The 22,465-nt window shown below is 35.8% G+C and overlaps 1 protein-coding gene across 7 annotated transcripts in view; it reads right to left on the bottom strand.

Moving 5' to 3' along the window:
- Positions 1-7,770, bottom strand: part of LOC129267777 (uncharacterized) — a 59,808-nt gene extending 52,038 nt beyond the window's left edge. For 4 of the 7 annotated variants that reach the window (XM_064104629.1, XM_064104632.1, XM_064104633.1 and 1 more), the window contains exons 1-5: positions 7,305-7,770; positions 6,563-6,665; positions 4,410-4,473; positions 1,547-1,657; positions 224-340 (exon numbers count right to left, since the gene is read on the bottom strand). In XM_064104629.1, the coding sequence (XP_063960699.1) occupies positions 224-340; positions 1,547-1,657; positions 4,410-4,473; positions 6,563-6,665; positions 7,305-7,434 (525 nt within the window). In that variant the 5' untranslated portion in view covers positions 7,435-7,770. Of the gene's footprint in view, positions 1-223; positions 341-1,546; positions 1,658-3,727; positions 3,770-4,409; positions 4,474-6,562; positions 6,666-7,304 lie in introns of all 7 variants that reach the window. The other 3 variants (XM_064104628.1, XM_064104630.1, XM_064104634.1) reach the window with 1 other exon arrangement.
- Between the last annotated feature and the right edge of the window lie 14,695 nt (positions 7,771-22,465).

The following is a 22,465-nucleotide window of genomic DNA, read 5'->3' as shown; positions in this document are numbered from 1 at the left end:
AACCAATAAGACTTGATCTTTCATATTTGAAATCCATAGCAAACTTATTTTTGTCAGAGCCAAAAAGAAGATTGACTGTTACTGGTTTGCTGTAACCATGGTAATTGCAATTAATATCAATGTTAGAATCACTACATTGTAATATGGCCTAAGACACTTGCAAAGCAAAAAAAAAGTGAAATGAAAGACTCTTTCAATCGTAAGTCTGATTGCAAAATCTCACCGGACTGTCTGGTAGGGTGTCAGCGATCAAGGAAGAGCCGCCAAATCCAGAAAGGAAAGATTTTTGGTACGAGACTTTCTTTTTCTTCTTCTTCTCAGGCGGAGGTTTTGGCGTCCACTGTATCAAATTGAAGCAAGAAAAACATCAGCTGGATTATACAAAACAAGTTTAAAGATAAATGAAAGAAGTGATAACATTTATTGAATCAGGGATAAAGTGGCATATTGCATTTGAAGTAGTTGTGGGGCATCACGGTTCTTTTTTTAAAATACAATCGGATGATTCTGCTTCGCCCAAGAACCAGGGCATGAGTGTGCATTAATAAATAAATGAAAATCTAATCGGACTAGATCTTTCGGACACTAATACTGTAGTTTAAATTTCCAGATATTCAAATTAAAAAAACTGAAACTTTCAAACAATACCTTAAAACATTTCTCTTCAATTCTTTTTAATTTCTTTCATAATTTCCAAAAAAGTGCCTTGAGCACTCTACAGAGTGGATTTGGCACGATATAAGTCTAATAATTATTATTATTAAAAATTTCCACACGATATTAAATTTCAAACCTCATTAAATCTAACAATGGAAGGAAGTTTTGCATGGAGAATTTGTCAATTTTCTTGCGTGAATTTATCCAGCCTCTGAAGTTTTGTGTCCCATTAGTTCGCCCCTCCCCCCCTATGTAAATGGTGCAAAGATACAATTCATGTACAAAGCCAACTTGGGGCGAAATTACAACTGCAAATATGACAGTGTTGAAACACCAAATTTGTTTACAACTCTACCCGTCAACCCCAGATGACACAATATCTTTAATAGCGCCATTTCATAGCAAAGTAACTTCAAATATGCAGACCTGCCAACCACTGGGAATGAAAAATTGTATTCTGTGATAAAAGAAAGGTGTATTTTGAAAAAAAAAGTGTATTTCATAATAAAATGCGTGGTGCACTCGCTCATCGCGGCGCTCAAGCTGCTTGGGAAGCTAAAATGCGCACTGCTCTTGCAGATGAAAAAAAAAAACATTCTAATAAACATGTGTATATCTCAAACTGGTTTTAACAAAATGATTGAAAAAAACCCCCAGTTAACTGAAATTACAATGATCTAATATCAATATTTGTGTTAGTTTTATGACATAGAGACATATAGATATTTTTTTTTTCAATAAATTACGATTTTGTAAAAAAAAAAAAAATTTTTTTACAAAAACATATTTTTTAGAGAAAAAACGTACTGCAGTATTTTGGTTGCAAAAAACATACCAAAAACGTACTGGTTAGCAGGTCTGAATATGGCGGTCTCTATAGGATCCTTACCTCAAAAGGAACCTCACACAGAATCCTATCATCATTGGTAGTGAGGTACTCCAACCTGTCCCAGGTAAACCAGATATCATGACTTACAAGTCTCCATAGAAGATCAAACACCTGATACAGATGATGATAGAGAAAGAGAGGGAGAGAGAGGGAGAGGGGGAGAGAGAGATAGCAAGAGAAAAAGTGAGCAAGGGAGAAAGCGCAAAAGAGGGAGAAAAAGAGAGAGATAGCAAGAGAGAAAGTGAGCAAGGGAGAAAGTGCAAGAGAGGTAGCAAGAGAGAAAGTGAGAAAAAGAAAGTGAGCAAGGGAGAAAGTGCAAGAGAGGGAGAGAAAGAGAGAGATAGCAAGAGAGAAAGTGAGCAAGGGAGAAAGTGAGAGGGAGAGAAAGAAAGAAAGAAAGCAAGAGAAAGATAGAGAGAAACCATGCAATCAAGAAAGAGAAATTAACAAAACAATGCCATTAGAAACTGTGAGGTAACTTTAAGTCTGGTGTTGGTGCTTGTGCTATTGTTGGTGTTGTAATGTAAGCACAATTCAGATATACATACAATACAGTGTACATTGTAAGTTTATTAACAAAAATATTTAAAAAATGTTTAAAATCTCCTAATTGATACTAGCTCAACACCAAGTAAAACCTTTCCCAAGACCAGCCTTATTTCTACTTTTCTGCTGTGCTAATGTAAAGATAAGCCCAACACCAACAGGTCAACGCCAAACTTGAAAACACCTGGATCAAGCTGGGAAGATACCATTTAATTTCAGGGCTGGCATTACTGGTGCACAATAATTGGCCCCTCTAAGCTAACGTGTCCAATCCAACTGGATCCACACCTGTGATGTGTACACATCCAACTCTTGCCACTGGTGGTGCATCACTTCAAAATTGCTGCTTGAATCACTGCTTCATGATGAACAAACATGGGTACAGTGCCTAACCCTGTGTATATCCGGTGTTCAATGATGTTGTGTGGAATATTGCATGAAACAGAATTTCAAGTGATTGTGGAAAGAGGAAGTATTGAGAGTCAATAGTATAAAAAATCTAAAATGTCACATTCAAAATCTTCTCTTGAACTTTAGAAAAAATACATACAAAGCAGAGGTGTAAAATAATGAACAGGAACTCTGGGGTTGATATCAATGAATCTAACAATTTTAAGTGAACTCGTCAGCTTTTCATGAGACATGGTCCTTACAAATTAAACGCCACCAGAACATTAATACATTAATGACAAAGACAGCATATACATTTTACCATAGACTTGATTATCAACTGTGAGGTATCTAAAAATGTGCTGTAAAATTAACACAATGAGAACAATAAATGATCTAATTCTGCCGTCTGTCAGACTTCTTGATAGATCCCCTGATGTTGCATAGAGACGGATGCACAAAATGACTTAAAAGAAAGGACCACTTGCAGCATAAACCAAGGAAAAGAAAGACCAAGGCCTGGTTTTTTTCCGTTAGAAAATGAAATCCTTGAAGGTAAAGAGAATAAACCATGGACCTGCTTGGAATGAATGCATGAAAATAATGGGATTAAAGCCTGTCTAAAACTTTGGTAAAGGTTTTTTATTGTTTTTTTTTACTTGAACTTGGTTCGGTTATTTTAACGGTAAATTGCCAACTTGTCCACTCATAACATGGTCTACCTTCATTCAGCCTAATGCCATTCCGTCCATCAACAATTAGTCCAACAACCATACGATTGAATGACCATTTGGTCCAATCATCACTTTGTCTATGACCATTTCATCTCATAACCAGTTGGTCTAACACCCATTTTATTTTCATTCATTTTGCCCGATTAACACTGAGTCCAATTAGACCAAATGGTACATGGACTAAATGGCCATTGGATCAACTGGTTATTAGACGAAATGGTGAGTGGACGAAATGGAAGTTAGACCACATGGATAGTGAACAAACTAATGGTAGACCAAATGATAGTAGATGAGTTGGTAATTGGACAAATTGGCAATAGAACAATTGAAAAAAAATGTTTGAACATTCCAGTCTTACAAAAATTTAGTGAGAATTATAATCATTTTTTTTTACTTGATTTTTTCTGAACATATTCGAGAAGTATAAAACACAACTCCTTTACCTAAGATTTAGAAAGGCTTTAAAAAAAGAAAAGAAGGGCCAAGGGGAATATAAGTGAACTGATCTTACTCCAGCGGCTTCATAATCATCAATATTATCAACATCATCAGGCTGCAGAACACAAAACAGTCATTTAACATGAACATTCAAATTACCAATTTTATTTCAATGAATCATGATATTCTTGCCCCCCCCCCCCCCCCGTTTTATTGTTGTTTACCACTTCAAGCAGAAAAGTCAGCTTCTTACTGAATATCATTCATTGTGACAAGACATGATAGCATAGGAGAATGAAATAAAAACACCATTTAACATTGACAAACACAACATTGAAGTTGCTGCTGAGCTGTACAGGTATCGAGGGGGCTGGGGGGCTTAGTGCCCCCCCCCCCCACATAAAAGAAAGAGAGGGGTAGGGTCAAAGCTTGCTACATTTTTATTTGGGGGGGGGGAGAAATCGTGCCCGTTATATATGCTTGTCTAATAACTGTTTTTTCCGTTTTTGTTTTTTCTTAAAACATGATGACAACTACATTGAGGTAGTTTCTTATCAACATGAACATCTAAATATATTTTTTTTGCCCCCCCCCCCACCACCCAATTAAAGAAATCTAGTTTAAAAATCCACTTGTTAAAGAAAACTTTTGCAGGAATATCCTGCACATATGCAGGGCAAAGGAGGAAGTATTGTAAAATCAAAAACCTAAAAAATTACAAGATAGCAACCTCAAAAATTATTATTTAAACTTACATGTTCAGCATGCCTCATGGCAAAGAGTCTGAAGTCTACGAAGATATCACCTGGAATAACTTCACTGGAAGGTAGAGAGACATAAAAAAAAAACAAATTGCAAGTTAAAATCATGGTGTTAAACATAAAATAACAGCCACATTGTTTTGACTTACTTGAAGAATCAAGTACAAGACTCAAATGCCTGCCTCTGATTGGTTGAAAATGTAGTTGTGTTTGATTTTCAAAGTTGCATTGAATTACAACTGTTTCAGGAAGGGGGCCACGATGGGATAATTGCAAGTTCTGTTACAGTGGTTAATATTCTTAATCATAAAACAGATGAGGAAATAGCAGGATAAATTTGGTGGTTTGAAAACATTACATGGAATTTAACAGAAAAGGAAATAAAAGGATAATTTGGGTGATTTTACATACAGTACATTACATCAAGTCAACAGCAAAATAAATCACATGGTTTAAATGCAGGGTCGGAATTACACGGGGGCGACGGGCGATTTCGCCCCCATGACAGCCCAAATCGCCCCTAAAAATTCTCAAAACCCAATGCTTTGGGGCGACTTTTTATTTCAGAATCGCCCCAATAAAATACCATCGACAATGTAAAAAATACTTCACATAAAATACGTTCTCCAGCGGCGGAGCAAGCGCATCTTTTATATCGCCCTTGCTAGCTTTAAGTTGAACGGTCGATGCAATATCCGAACCTTCCGTAACACCGGAAGCTTCGCGATTGTAAAATAAATGCGCAATGCAATATTGGATGCGGAGTACGCATAGTCTTTAGCACGGGTTTTTTAGAATTATTGACGCACTTGCCGCATGGCTTATGTACGTACATATACACGTGCACGATTAGACTGCACAGCTGGTAACGAGACCACGTGCATCGTACGGTATATTATGTGTATTAGGCATGCATGCACAGAATTGTATGCGATCAGCTGGTGATTGTGACAGCGCTGATTATCGACATCGTCGAATCGGAGTGCGCGATGGATAAGTTTCTAATTCTAGTTCAACCTGGCTCTGCCAAACGGCCAGAGCCAGCGCCAGAAACCTCTCCAAATCGAGATACTGTTGAGAAGGATAAGCCAAAAAAGAAACAGTACTGTACAGAGACAATCAACAATAAAGTCTTGGGGCTTTTAAAGTGTGTGAAGCTGAAGCTCTGTTGCACTAGCGTACCTACGCCTACGGGGGGGGGGGGGGGGGGGCAGTCCCTGACGAGTCACAACCCATGCACTTTTTTTTTTTTTTTTTTGCTTGTCAATTTTTTTCTGGTACGAAATCTTATATTTGTGGCGCCGCTTTTTATATTAGCTTCTAAAAGCTCAGAACATTTTTAACTGTAATTACTGTAGGCTACACTGCTACAGGCCTTACAATAAACAACAGTGATCCCACCAGAGCAGTGGCGTACCTAGGATTTTTCACAGGGGGGGGGGCCAAATTCGTCCGCCCAAAAATGTGACAAGCAAAAAATAAATAAACAAGTCTTAGACTTTTTTTTTTTTTTTGCTTGTCACATTTTTTTTTTTTTTTTTGCTTGTCACATTTTTGGGCGAACGAATTTGCCCCCCCCCTGTGAAAAATCCTAGGTACGCCACTGCTCTGGTGGGATCACTGTTGTTTGTTGTAAGGCCTGTAGCCTACAGTAATTACAGTTAAAAATGTTCTGAGCTTTTAGGCATCACATTGCGTCTCGGAATGTCAAAAGGTAATTGCTGATATGCGATTAAAAAAAAGTAGCCCCATGAATTAGAAAATAGCCCCAAGATATTCAGTGGTAGCCCCAATGTAAAAAAAAAAGTAGCCCCTAAAAAAAAAAAATTAATTCCTACCCTGTTTAAATGTTACATTGCAATGGTATGGCATGCAGTGAAACCTAGCCTACAGTATATCAAAATTCACCTATGTCGACAGCACCATCTAGAAAGGACCTGGATTATTCATTACTCTGCGGCTTGCCGTCGATCTCCGGAGAACAGAGGAAGGAAATCTACAATTCTACATACATGTACTAAATTCTGACCGTAGATCATTTTTCATTCCAGGTAATGCCACTGTAGAACAAACTTCCATAATATCACAGCCTAGGCCTATATCTGTTTTTTTTTTGTTTTTTTTTGCTGTTTTCTTTGCTTACATACTTTTCTTTGAGTTCTTTGACAATCCATTCCATTCTTGTAGCTTTCTGTTGATGTGTGAGACCATCAAAGCTCTGAAGTTTCTTGTTATCGATTCCAGTCATACCTGTAGTAAAAAAAAAAACATACGTATACACAATAAATAATTTTTATAATACACATTTATATATTGCCCTATTTTATAAAAGGAAGTGAGATAGGCCTAGATCTAGATCTATATTACTAGTTTTGAATGTGTTTAAATGTTTCAAATTGAAAAAATTGTGAGGGTCAATTTTCATTGGAAAACACAGTATAATCCTGGGTTGATGAGATTATGGCTGGGGACTGGGCCATTGGCATCTAGATTTATGTCAATCCAATTTACATGCCTAACTCAGTACGACAATACACCAGACGGTGGACTATACTGTTTCCAGAAGAAGAAGAAGAAGAACTCGTCCCTCCACACTCCCAGTCCAGTGACAGTGTATCTGATTCTGATATCTCTCTCTTCCAAATCAGATCTGACTCAGGCCAGTTCACATACAGACTTTTCATTCATGATTCCGAACATGAAAAATTGAAGTCCTCTTTCTTTATGATTTACGCTTTCCGAACGGAACAGAAGGCTTCAAAAATAAAAAAGTTTAGGCCTAAATTTAAAACATATTTTAATATTATTACTTAGGGGGGCCTACTAGATTTACTTTTAGACTCTAATCATGTTAATATAAATAATTCAGACATGCTAACGATAACTCACTTTGTAAAAGCATCTTCATATTTGTTCCACCTAACAGATCCATGAGGACATTTTTCAGCAGCATGTCATACTTATTGAGCCTGAGATTAACCCAGGCTGTGAAACCGTTCATTCGCGTTCGGAGCGACATGTTGGCAATGCTCCACCGGACGACTCCTCAACGCCAACGGTCCCGGGGCCGGGCGGGGGGAGAAACGTACGTTCAGCCGCTACAGTACTGTAACCGAGTCAACAAAAGTCTCTCGTATGCGCAAACGGCCGGACATTTATGAGCTGATTCTTTGGAACAAACAACGCAGTTCATGATATGACATAATTTCAGATAAATCCGTTGATTCAACTGTTATCATTCAAAATTCTGCACCTCGACATAAGAGTAAAACGATCTTTGAGTTTGAAGTTTGATGAAGTGTCGAAAGCAGACACGCAAATCGTCTATCACTTTGATGCCATGGAAAATGTCAACAAATTGAACTGGGCATGCGCAATTACGATTTGAGAGGCCCGCCGCGCGGGTACGGTGGGGAAAGGACAGGTGTATGGTGTACTGTTTACATTCGAAGTATGAATAAAAATGAAAATTCTAGGGCCTAGAAGAGAGTCATAATTTGCCAGATAATTGATATATCGCCTGTACTGTCTTCGGCATTTTATAGTGTATTTTGATCATGACGTCACATCACCTTTCTTTCTGAAATGCTTTTTTTTCTCGCTCGCTATGACTCTTCAGTATCGTATATTGAAAAAAAAAAACAGGCCAATACTGCAGCGCGCGAGGGATCGACAATCAATATAATTTACATATATGTAGGGGCTGCGGAACGGTTTTGAAAGTGGGAGGCTGAGCCAAAAGTGGGGGTGAGGGCTTACTATGCAAAAATTCACAATCAGATGATTATTTTACGTTTTTTACGGTTTTGGAAACTAAGTCATCTTCCGCGGCTCAAGTACTATTATTAGAAGGTATGTTTTTATGGCTAATCACCATTACACTAGACTGTAGGCAATAATATCTGCGACTATTCCAACTCCACGCATGCCCTTCTCGTGTTTTTATCAAATTTTACTCATGTATTTTGCTTGTAATAACCGAGTCTCTAGATAGCTTTCTACATTTATGGTTAGGCCTATAACTGTACTAATCATTTACATGAGTTTTTTTCCCTATTTTGACCGCATTATAATGTTTATGTGTTTTTGTACTTTGATAAAATTGCCCCCCCCCCCCTTAAAAAAATCCTGCAAAATAATTAAATATTGTTATACCAATGTTTTATTACTTCTCTTGACTATATAAACATAAATAATGACGTCATAGTTTTGGTAGACAGTAAAACGCCATTTTAAATTTATTCAACGATGTAACGGTTTAAACAAGTGTTTAAAATCTTAAAGAACACGAGTTCAAGTTTTAATATCTCTCAATATATCGGGTTGCCTAAACGGACAACTATTGTAAGTTTTATAAAGTAAACAGCGTAAAATTTTTAACAACGTTTTTTATTATGTAAACATAAATAAAAAAATAAATGTTGGTTATTATGATATCAATCAAAGCAATCATACAATCAATGTTAAAAATAATTTTAACAACGCTGTTTCCTATGTGAATCGCATAGTAGTATTTTAAACATTTTAAACAAAGTTTAAATTCAAATATATAATTATCAATAATTTAAGCATGGTTGTTGGCGATTTTAAACACTTGTTTAAACTGATTAAACAACTACTGTGCGATTCATAGTAAACAGCATTGTTTAAATATCATTATTTTTAGCAGTGTTGTGTTGTTTGGACAGTTTTACAAATAGTCTGAAGTCGCGGATCCAGGTATATAGGGCACATCAGGCCCGTATCACCCCCTTTTTTTTAGAGGCACCCTAAACATTTTCTAGGGGAATATGTGACCAAAATGACCTCTATTTGGTAGTGAAACCCCTTTTTTTTGTCACTTTTGTTTCCTGTACAAAAGTGCCCCCTAGAAAAAAAAAAACTGGATTCCGTCCCTGATTTGAATATTAACAATCAAAAGAGCGCAAATAAAAACGGAGTCGTTTTCAGACACCCCCCCTTCCCCCACTGCAGCGGTGTGTTGGCTCAGTTGGTAGAGCGTCCGTCTCACAACCGGGAGGTCGGGGGTTCAAACCCCAGCCGCGTCAGACCAAAAGACGTTAAAAGATGGGAGTTGCTGCTACCCTGTTTGGCGTTAAAGGGGAATCCAGCCTTGGCCATAAAATGTTGTGTTGGGAAGAAGAAAACAAATTAAACAGAATGGTGAAAGTTTGAAAGAAATTGGACAAGCAATAAGAAAGTTATAGCTGCTTTAAAATTGAGATCACTAATACTATATAGATTTCAAATTGGCAACTGGGTAAGTAAATTATGACAAGGGGCAAGGACAACTTTCCCATAGGCCATGTACTTTATTATCAGGGATTTGTGGTTTTCTCCTAAGTACCCATTCCCCTGGGGCAGTAATCTAAATATAACCCAGGTAGTATATTGCTTTATGTCCTCATGAAAGAAAAATATGATTTGAAATAAAACTGGGGGAAAATGACATTTTAGCCATAATATGTATTGGAGTACATGGAAGAGTAGTCCTTGCCTTACATCACTATGACATCCCATATGCGGCCAATTTGAAGTATCCATGGGTATAGTGATTACCACTTTTTACAACTTTTAGAAATTCATAACTTTCTTGTTGTTTGTCCAATATTGTTCAAACTTTCACCTATTAACTTGTCTGATTTTTCTTTTCCTTATAAAAACAAGATTTTTGGGGGGTTGGATTCCCCTTTAAATAATTTTAAGGGATATAGACCTTCGTATAGCTACATATGGAAAACTAGCGGACAGAAGGTCCTCGCTGCACGCGCGCACCCTTATAACACGCAGAATTCCCTTGCATTATACCCTTTTTTCACAAACAAATGTGTAGCAAGGACAAGCGTTGATTCAGATAGAATTTCCGCCCCCCTGAAATGAATGGTAACAACTTCTTCTATCAGATGACCATAATTTTTTTTACATTCAACTGGTGGGAAATATGGCACTTTATTACATTAAAATCACTAGAAACCATCCATAGTCAGGAATATGTATTGGGATAATGGGTTTGGGGGACATTTTTATAGTACCCGGGTGGATTATTTCCGTCGTCACATCGGTGGGTGGTGGTATCATGAATTTCCGCCCAGATTACAATAAAGGGCACATTGTAAGGCAAATACTCATGAAAGAACCATGGAGATTGGTTAATAAGGAAATAGGGCACTTTTATCATCAAATCAGAGGAGATTTTCTTTGTGATAGTGATGTCCGAAGAGCAAACCTACACTCGTGACGGGTCCATTATGTATACGAGGGGTGCATCCTAGCTTACCACTGCATAGCTAAGTCTGAAAATTAAGTTTTGCTTATTTCTTTCATTGTATAATGATGTTTTAATGTTCAAAGAACGATAATTCATGAAAATTGACTCAAAATATTGCGAATCAACACTGAAACATTATCTGTGTATACATTTTATCCCTCTGTAATGCTATTTCCCCCATAAAGCCGCAATGGAACATTCCGCACCACTAGTCATACGATGATCGCGAGGTCTGCAAACGTCGTCTGCTATGTTTTTACATGTCCGGTACACTGCATACAAGTTTTCGATATGCTGGCGCTGCACAGCGGCTGCCGGGCCCACTATCAATTGGGCAAAGCAAATTTTCGGAGTATTTCATTTCATGTGTATTTCGAACAATAAAATACGGATTTTCATCTTTTCATCATTTCATTAGAGCCATATTCTGACGTTACAGTAATGAATGTATTAACTTCCGAGGAATGAAAGAAAGTGCATGCGTTTGATTGATTAGGTGCATTTCGAGTTAGTAGCTACCGAATAGTCAAAATTCCGGTAATGATGGAAGGGCGAAAAAAAATTTTCTTATGACACTGTATGAATCAAATCTTTTCTCGGTTTTAATTTGTGTGGCGACAATCGACATCATTTCAAGTAAGGATATTTTTCTTTACTTTCTATAGATTTTGTTTAGTTACATCTACCTTGTGCAGCAATTCTTTTTTATTGTTGTTCTTTTTTGCTTGTTTTGTTTTGTCCGTTCTTGTATTTTTCTTCAGCAGCTTAAATTGTCTTATTCCTTCTTGTCTTCTTGGTAAATTGCCAATTCGTCCACTCCCAACTCGTCCACTGACCACATGGTCTACCTTCATTTAGTCTAATGCCATTCCGTCCATCAACATTACGTCTAACAACCATATGGTCCAATCATCATTTCTTCTAATCACCATTTCGTCTATTACTATTTCGTCTAATCACCAGCTGGTCTAATATCCATTTTTTTTCATTCATTTTGCACAATAAATACTTTAGTTTAATTAGACCAAATGGTATATGGACTAAATGGCTATTGGACCAACTGGTTATGGGACGGAATGCATTAGATTAAATGAACGTAGACCATGTGGTGAGTAGACGAACTGGTGATAGACCAAATGGTAGTAGACCAGCGGCGTAACAGGGGTCGGTGGCCAGGGGGGGCAAGAGCCAAAAATTTCCCGGTCATATAGGCCTAGCATACCGTAACCTCGTACTAGTGTGAGTGGGTCATAATGGTATGAACAGGCGTAATGGTGTAATGAGGCGACAATTTTGAGAGGGCCAGATATTGCGTATCGGGCAGAATGTATCTTTTAAAAAATGTTGCGAGCGAGCGAAGCGAGCGAGCAAAAATTTTGACATTTTTAGATACAAAAAAATCAATTTTGTGATAGATTATGACATGATATCCTGAAAATATATTCCAATCTTTTCTCTTTCCATTCCTTTTTTCGTGGTCTGTACGCCACTGTGAACAGGAATTTTTGCGGCAGTAGCGTGAAGAGTAAAAAAAACAAAAACAGGGGCGCAGTATGGCGCATGTACTAAAAAGCTGCTTGATATAAATTCCGAGCGAGCGAAGCGAGCGAGAAAAAAATCACCTTTTCATGAGAATCTAACTTTGCTATATTTTTTGACATTATATTCAGTAAATAAAATCATAGTCCTACACTTTTTCTGCGCTTTTCTTTCCTCTTTTTTTGTTGCAGATCTTTTAGGGGTCATGGCCCAACCCTTCCATACTCACATACGGCAGTGCTATGTGGTTGGGGTCCTGGACGGAGCCCCCGGAACTTCTTGATATCAAAGCCATTTAAACCCCGCAGATTGCCGCTATATCGCGGGTATATACAGGATATAGCTTTTACACAACACATTCATTCAACCCAGTTGCGTAATGAACCAAATGTTATGAGGGGGCAAAACATAGCGATGTGGAAAAATTTGTAAAGAGTCGCCAGCGAGCAAAGCGAGCTGGAAAAAAAATTGCCTATTGAAATTAAATTCTAATTATGTGATAGATTTTTCCATTATATATTCAGCAAATAACACATTTCATTGTTTCCATTCGTTTCATTAATTTGTCTCCTATATTTCTTTTATTTCCCCTTGGGTGTGGAACCAAGACCCCCACGCCTGTACGCCAGTGATTGAACGAAAAGCTTAATGCAGGAAGGGTTCCTACAAGGGGGCGTTATATAGAGCCATTGAATGTTAGGCCTATAAATGAGGAGCCCCTACTGCGTGGGGTCTGGGGCAAAGCTTTTTTGAAAAAAAATTTAGCAAGCTTATAGCAAAATGTTGTATGCATGCAGTCCATCTTTCTTCCCGCTCTTTATTTTCAATCCTCGGCAGCCCGGTCGTGTTATTAAGTGGTTTTTTTTTCCTTGTTCTTCTTTGTTTTCCAATTTAGCTTTTGACTAATTCTACCTTCATTTCCCGCTATTATTTGCCACTTTGTCATCTTTAAATTTATTTCCCATCATGCTATTGCTTTACTTAGGCCTATTTCGGAATGATTTGTTCTTTCTCAAATGTTCTACTTTCGTTCCTTTTCCCGCTTTCCTTCCTTTTCCACTGAAAATAATAATAAGTTCTTCGTTTTCTTTTGATTTTCCCTTTCCTCCTTTCCTTTTCCCTTTTCCTTCCCCTTCCCTTTCTTCCCCCTCCCTTTTTCTTTTTTTTCCCATTTTTTTTTAATTTTCCCGGTGAAATCCGCCAGGGGGGGCAACTTGCCCCCCCTGCCCCCCCGCCTGTTACGCCACTGTAGTAGACGAGTTGGCAATTTGACGAATGGGCATTAGACGAATTGGAAATAAACCGTCTTGTTCTTGGATTATATTTTGCTCGTGCCTTCATCTTGTGACGTTTTATTAATTCTTGTAAAGTTTTGTTTCGTGAGTACCTTTCATTTTTTCTTGTCATATCTTGTTATTATCCAGCCAGCCTTGTTTGTGAAATGTCTTTTATTTGGAAGAATGTGGAGAATATTGCAAAACGAATGACCAATATATCTTAAAGACTTTTATAATTAATTTTACATAAACAAAGATATGATGAATTGTATATTTAAATCTTAATTATGCATTAATATGTATCTTAAAGTTTACTGAAGGGAACCTTCATTAATAAGCTTTGCTTACATTTTTATTTCATTATTCTGTATCATAATTCGCTTTATACCATGCAATTTAGTTGAAAATTAGAAAGGAAATAAATGTGTTATTAATCAACAATCGAAGGAGATTTATTATAAATAGGCGTGCTATTCGCCATGTTTGCAGGAAATAGAGGTCTATTTCTTAGATAAAAATCTCGAATCATGTTTTTATCATTTATTAACACCCCTATAGGCATGCATTTAAATGTCAATGTGTTTATTTTTTTATTACATGATAACGAACTTTAAATTTATTTTTTACTTTAAACGAACTATATATAATTCTATCATACTGCCTCAGTTATATTTCATATTGTAATGTTGTATGGGCTTGTCAAAAAACAAAAATCAATTCTTTATTTCTTCTTCAGAAAAAAACTGTTCGTATTTGTACAAACTCAGACTATCGAGCTCATTCAAATCCTTTGTTCCATAAGCTGAGAACCATAACCATACATGACATTCATTACCTTCAAATTGCTCTTTTCATGTACAGATTCCAAATCCGCGAACTTCCAGACAACCTTTTAAAGATGTTCTGTTTCAATACATCTATTCATAATTACCCAACCCGTACCTCTACAAATGTTCATTTAGAAAAACCAAGAACAGCTCTTGCCCATAGATCTATTCAACATACTGGCCCTGACATTCGGAATTCACTTTCTATTTATATTCGTTCGTGCCAAACAAAAAAAAATCCTTTAAGAGGCAAGTTAAAAATTTCCTTCTTTCAACATGTTCAAAATATGAAACACAAGGCTGATAATAATGTCATATATGTTGTATTACCATTGTATGGTTACATAATATACCACCACACATATGTAATTTTTTTTTTTTGCTATTTATGATTATTATACAAACAAAATACCTCACCAACGAGTCTTTGTTATCAAAATATGATGTCTTGTATTTTATACATTGTTAGTACTCTTTTCATGTTTCTCTCTTACTTTTCAATTATCAATAATATGCTCACTTGGTTAAAAAACTATTTAAATGATAGAAAGCAAGCTGTATTTTCCAAAGGAAAATTATCTAATATTAAAAAGCTTTCTATTGGAGTACCGCAGGGCAGTGTTCTGGCCCCCATCCTGTTCTTAATTTTTATTAATGATATATCTGAATGTATTACTGAAGGTACTTGCAGCATATTTGCTGATGATGTAGTAGTATTTGCCTCTGACAGTAAATTGGAAGATGTAACAAAGAAATTACAGAAAGATGTACACGCCTTAAATGACTGGTATAACCGAAACCGATTACGCATTAATACAAGCAAAACCAAAACAATACTAATTAAATTAAGATCATCCGATACATTTAATATATTCATTAATAATGATCTGATTGAACAGGTAAAGTCTATAAGGTATTTAGGCATTGTGATAGATGAAAACCTGAAGTGGAATGTATATTTAAAAGAATTATGTAAATCGATTGCCTATAAGATCTACTCTTTAGGCAAGTTGAGTAAGTTGAGTTCACATGTACTAAATATCCTATATAAATGCACAATTCAGCCCTGTATAGACTATGCAATCTCTGTTTGGGGCAACTGTCCAGCAGCCTACAAATTGCCCCTAAATAGATTGCAAAAAAGAGCTGCCAGATATGTATCTGGAATTTCTGACTATCAAATTGCGAGCGGGAATACATTGATAAATCAACTCTCCTGGCAAACTATTGACCAACGTCGAGATTATTTTCTGGCAATTCTCATGTACAAGTGTATAACGGGCGTTGCCCCTCCCCGCTTATCAAATGAAATTGAAATGTACTTCGATCGCCATGGCATGAACACTAGGAATGCAAATTCACTAAATTTAGTATTACCCAAACCTAACATATCCCTATTTATAAACAATCCTTTAAATATGCCGGAGCAGTAACTTGGAACAAACTCCCGGAAGATATCCAGAATGCCATTTCTGTTGAAAATTTCAAACATCATTACAAGAAATTTCGCTTAAATCTATAACAATTATTTAACTGTTCTATTTTGGTCCATATAAATATCTATAGTATTACTATTATTAGCATGATTACCAAATAATACACGTCTACTTATTATCGATTATTATGATTTCCTATGAGTATAAAAATTGTTACAATTCTTTAAATTGAGACCCAATCCTGTCTTGATATCGATGTATGAAACCTCTTCTCTTTTCCTTCACTTCTTTATCTTACTAAGAGATAAATCTTGCTATTTGTTCTTTTCTTTCTGATGTTTCATTTTTAGCATTATTTGTATTGTAGTTTTGCTGTATATAATAACATGTATTTCTAATTATTTGCAATCTTTCCTGTTAATATGTGTATATTTTCTTTATGCAGGACCATTATGTGAAACAGCCTGCGAGCTGATTAATGTTTTATCCTGTTGAAAGATGTTTTGATAATAAAATAATAGATTCAGTTCTCTCTTTCCCACTCTGTTTTTCACCCCTATACTCTATCTCTCTTGTTCTTTTTTTACCTCTTATTTGATGTTCGCATCATTGAATGTATTCTCTTAGCAAATGTATAATTTATGTATCATGTGTATGTATTTTTTTCTTGGAACATCGTTCTCAAGCTCATAGAGCTTATGATGCTCCAATCATGTATATATATAATATGAATGATTATACTAATATGAATATTATGTAATGTTGAAAATGATGTATATTATTATGTATTCAATTCAATTCAAGGCTTTAATCCAGACACAGCTGCATATGCAGAGGTCCATATCAACAAATAACATACATGTAATATACATCAAGACAAACATACAAAGATAATACTGGAATAAACAAAGAACAAATAAAGTATAAACAGTCAAAAAGGAGTAAAACAAATCACACTAATAACTAGGAACAAACAATGAATACCTAAAACAAGTGGTTAAGCAGTAAGTGAATAGTACAACAGTACAATGGAAATATTTACATATGGCAAAATGAGTAACTTGTCTCGAAAAAGACAAAGATACAGACTAATATTAGTAGACCACTAATTACTTATGACTCTGCTAACAAATTGTCATACCAACGCTTCCACAGTTCCGAGGTGTACCTCGTACAGCTCTGTAAGGGGTTAACCAATATATTTACAATAGCATTTTCAGAAATGTCAATTCTCTCAATAAACTTAAAAGTTAGGTTTCTAAGAACGGCTTGACATGAAGGTACATGAGCGTCAGCGAACATTCTACTAGCACTAGAGTGCCTAGGTAACTGAATAAGCATTCTCATGGCATCGTTATAGGCTACCATAAGTTTCCTTAAACTGCTCTTTTTATATCTGTATATGAATAAATCAAATCAAATCAAATTGTCCGTCCTTCCTTTTACCTATTTCTTTTTTTCTTCTATATTTGGCTGGAATAAATGCTTAACATATCGAATTCAACTTTATAGTTTAACTCTCAAAACAAAACGAGTTCAGGAATCGTCAAGATCAATAATTATTTCGAAATTATTCCAAATAAGTAATCGGTATTTTAACCTTTATTTTCAAGGTTTTAGATTTTTTTATTCTGCAGAATCGTTAATTCGCATATGTGCTCGTTTTTTTTAACACAAACGCAGTCTGAGGGAGAAATAAGAACTAGTAAAAACGGGTTTAAATCAAGTTCTTTAAGTTCGATCAGCATGGCAAAAAAATAATCAAAGTTCAAATGTATGGGTTAGTTTTTTTTGGAGAAAGCATATGATACAGAAATTGAGTCAATATTCAATTTTTATACTTTTCACCATAGAAACATTTTATTTCTTTGCCATCAGTATTGATTTTTAAAGTTTGAGCATCCGTGCCATTGAAACATAACCTATTTTTTTATGCTTCAAAAATATATTTTCCTCTCTTTTTTGGCTGATAACACAAAAATGATATTTTTACCAGTCTCTCATATTCTTTCTAATCAATATTATGACGGGAATATCGACCTTCTTACAACATACCGGGGGAAAAAGAGGGAACATTTGAATATGTTACGCGCGTCTTAATTCAATTTCTTGGTATTTTTGTTATCATATAAAACGCTATTGAATGATGATACCCAGTTCCCTTCCAGGGAAAGAAGTTGTTTTTTTCTGTTTCACTCATTCTGTGATAACTTAAGCAGTTTGTTTTCTTTTGCTTCCCAGTCAGGGGCGGATTTTCAAAAAGAGAGAGGGGGGGGGGCTCATTTTTCCGATTAAAATTTGACAAGCAAAAAAAAGGTCCTCGCTTTCAAAGGAGAAAAGGCACACTTCGGTAAAAATGGCACATTTATATTTTAAATTTTGATTATCGCTTTTAAAGAGTGGGGGAGGGACAGGAGCCGGATGTGCCCCCTGGATCCGCCAGTGCTTCCAGTTAAAGTAATTTAGGCCTACATTTAAACCGTCGGGTATAGTTGGTATTTCAACTTTCAACAATCACTTGTCATTCCATTCAAATCATCTCCGGCATTTAATGATATCTTGAAATCATAAAAGCCATATTTCCGAGAAAAAAAATCAGTAAAACAGAAAATGAATTTCGTAAAAAATGAAAATCCTTTAATTGATTTTGTAAATTAAAGTTTGAAGCTATTCACTGCTTACATTCTCTATTTAGTTCTGGTTAATCTAATGTTCATTCATTTTTAAAGTTTAATCTATACTCAGATGAAAGGAGAAAGTATGTTTTATAAGAAAAGCGATCTAATTTTTCTTTTGTGTCAAATTTTAAATCAAAGGGGTACTCATCAGGACTGCAAATAATTACATTTGAATAAAAGGAGTAATATTCACCAAGCAAAATGCTGAAAATTTCATCAAAATCGGATAACAAATGACGAAGTTATTGACCATTAAAATTTAGCAATATTTTGTGAAAACATGCAGTTAATATGTGCGTACCGTGATAAATATTCATGATGGGCTGATGATGCCATGTTCCCATTTTCTTCTTTCTTATTTCATTACATATGAAGTCATAATCATGAAATCATGATCTCCCTTGTAGCAAAGTAATTTTTTAAGCCTAGTTACCAAGAATGCATATAGCATTTTCATTTATTTGAATGCAGGATAAAAGAGCATTGTCGATTAAATACCTTGCTCACGGGCATAGGTGCCGCGGCCGGGGATCGATCCCCGGACTTTCAATGTATAGTTAGGCGCCTTAGACCACTCGGCCACGGCACCTACAGTTGCAGCAATGAATATTTTATGCATTAAGGACGTTCCACAGTTATGTTTGTGCGCATTATGATCTGCGCATATTTTACACTCTGCGCGCTGACGTCACAATGGATGAACACGTGATTAATTAGCTGTGGGTATGAACTGATTTTTCTCATCATCTGCACTCTAACTGCAGATCCGATGCGTTAGTTTATGAAGCTAAAAAAACTTTAATTATTCCATGGACCATTTAAAAAACATCTCTACAATTTTAAAATACTTTACTCTGCAGTGCTGCCAAAAATCACGAATATGACCCCGAGTTTGAATAAATGGTAGAGTGGTTTTGATTTTTCTTCTCATAGATACAAAGCATTTGGCGCATTTTTGGTGTTTTAAAAAGCACATTTGCTCTAATGAAAATGCTGATAGTTTGAAAACAAGCACATGAAGCCCTATTTTTTAATGTTTGCATCTCTTAGGTATACCTTCCTCTACAACTTTGCAAATTTTGGTGAAAATGACATGGATTTTGAATAAAGTGCAGCATTTATTGTACTTTTGTAGTTTGTTATTGAAATTTCACTTTTTTGATATTGGGTTTTTGTTATGTTTTACGCCATTTTTAAGAACTGACAGAGCTGTTAGACTTAAAATTGCAAACAAATAGCACTATAAATAGATTCTCCAATCTAACGATACACTTATTAACTCTCTTGCGAAATTTGATGACTTTTTCATGTATTTTGACTGAGTAATGGAGGTTTAAACTCATCGTATAGTGATCTTGCGAGGTCTAAAAATGCCAAATTCTTTTGAATGCGCAATCCGTTAGAACATTCATTCGGGTGAACTTTGAAGCTCCATAGCAAAAAATCAAGCACATGGACCTATGTTAATTTTTGCATATTTCGAATATTCACGTTCTAAAGTATCTATGTGCAAAGTTTTGTGAAAATGACATGGATTTTATTTTAACTGTGGAACGTCCTTAAATCAGTCGTCACTACATTTAAAAAAAAATTCTTAATGGAAAAAAAAATTAATAAATATAAATTCAAACAATGAAATACAAATAAATAATCGAGGATTGTCACTTTCTTTATTGCATATTCATGAGGACATGCATAGAACTGTTTTAACGCACATGTGGAAATTAATTACATAACTTTGTTATTCATTGTCCGATTTCGGTAAAATGTTTAGTGTTTGTCTGATTTTACTTTATCTGTTGAAATCATATTATTTTCAGCTTAAAGTATCCCTTCAAGCTTTCTGAATTTAAAAGATTTGGTCACCGGCATTCGTATTAAATGCACATTTATTTCTTTCTGTTTCTGTTTAAACCAACTTCTTATTTTACCAATAAAATCAGAATACAATCTTTGCTTACAGTTTTTTTCTGAAAAACATTTAAGTGGAAAAAAAAAATCCTCGAAGTGCCTTTACATAGATCCCCTCCCCCTCCATTAACCTTGACAGAAAAATACAGAAAAACACAAATTTTCTTAAAAAGTGAGAATAAACGTCGCAAAAAATCGATAAGCGATCATTCGTTTATTTGAAGTAAAGACGTGGATAAGTATGCATTGTTCGCAGGCAAATAACAAAAATTGGAGATAGGTCGCTTACTCGCTTGGTCGAGGAATCGTCTTGATTGAATTAGTTCAGACTGAGGGATATTAAAAAAATGCATCACCGGAGGCTGACATTGAATAATTCCTTTAGAGAATGGATAATCCTTTCATAGTGTATATGGATTTTGAATGTGCCTGTCTCCACCTTGCCCACACTGAGTAGGTTCTGCGTGTGTGGGTTGGAGAGGGTGAATGTGTGTGCGCGCGTATTGTGCGTGGGCGAGGTGCATGCGTGAGGCGGATTTTTGCGAACGGCTTTATGAAACCCCATCTTGGAACCTCCACTGTATATAAGATGATGTTGGGGGTGCAGATGGCTTGCAGAACTGCTTTCCACATTCGATAGGAAGATCAGTGCAACAGTTTTTCTGGTGTAGCCTGTATCTCATTGTGTTTTATACATCGATATATAGACCTACGCAGGTAAGTTGGCATTTTACTCTAATTACAATAAATATCTGAAATGCGATGTTTAAAGTGTTAATAACATAGTAAAGTGGTATAATCGATGCTAGATTTTGATATTAGTTCTACTGAACACTGGTGATATTTTTCTTGAGTGGTATCTTGACAATAATTTATATTTGTATTGATCTTAATTGATTTTTTGTTTTACTTTTTATTACAAACTATGCATACAAAAATTGAATTCCATTAACATATCAAATGATTTAGTGATTATCTAAAATTCTCGCGGTATTATTGCTGAAAGATAAACTATATTTTGTTTGACTAATGGAAGGGTGCAATTATATATCACTCTAATCCTCAACACTCTTTATTTTTAATCTCCATTCAAACGGACAGTGGTGACATTTTCCTCAAGTGATATCTTGACAATAATTTAGATTTTTATTAATCTGTTGGTGCGTAGTGGTCTAGTGGTTCTGACTCTCACCTTTGAAACAGAGGGTCGTGGGTTCGAATCCCAGCTATGGTGTGTTTTCCTTCAGCAAGAAATTTATCCACACTGTGCTGCACTCGACCCAGGTGAAGTGAATGGGTACCCGGCAGGAGTAATTCCATGCATGCACTGGGCGCCGGTGATGGTAGCTCGAGCTAAAGCCGGGGTAATAATGGCAGCGCTTTGTATCCTCAGGCAAAAACACTTTATAAATCCAGATATTATTATTTATTATTATTATTATTATACCAATTAAGCAAAACAACTTTTAAAAAATATGGTAAGCAGGGTACAACTGATAAGACTAGTAGTTTTTTTTTTCTAGTAAGAAATGACTACGTGGTTCCAAAATTTGTGTCCCAACTTCATGGACAGATCCACATGTGTTCTTTGTCTTTGTCAACTACAACATATTATATACTTTTCGAAACGGAAAAAAAAACACGAATCAAAACCCGAATATATTGTAGGACCAAGCGCTCGTTCCTTTCTCAGCTCCCCCCCCCCTCCATTCTGCACCTGCACTCATCCATATCAAAGACAAAAATCAAAGAAACATATTGTTGAAAGTTTGAGGAAGATTGAATGAATAATAAGAAAGTTATGAGCATTTGAATATTGAGATCACTAATGCCATGTAGTTCCTCCTATTGGCAATGCGACCAAGATCTGTGATGTCACGCACGTACAACTCCCTCATTACTTTAGTACTTAGTTCACTTATACTCTCACTTTTATAGAGTCTATCACAAGGTGAGGTGTTCTCTTTATGAGAAGACAAGTACAGATGTTTCACAACATTATATCATTGATGAATCGTTTTTCATACGATTAGAATGAGCAAAAAGAGATGTTTTGGGGTATATTTTCAGTGTCCAAAAGGGGAGAGTTGTTCATCTGTGACATCATAGATCTT

The sequence above is a fragment of the Lytechinus pictus genome, chromosome 9 (genome assembly GCF_037042905.1).
Source record: "Lytechinus pictus isolate F3 Inbred chromosome 9, Lp3.0, whole genome shotgun sequence".
Taxonomy (NCBI): domain Eukaryota; kingdom Metazoa; phylum Echinodermata; class Echinoidea; order Temnopleuroida; family Toxopneustidae; genus Lytechinus; species Lytechinus pictus.
The sequence above is the reverse complement of the archived record's forward strand: the minus strand, read 5'-3'. Positions and strand labels throughout refer to the sequence as shown.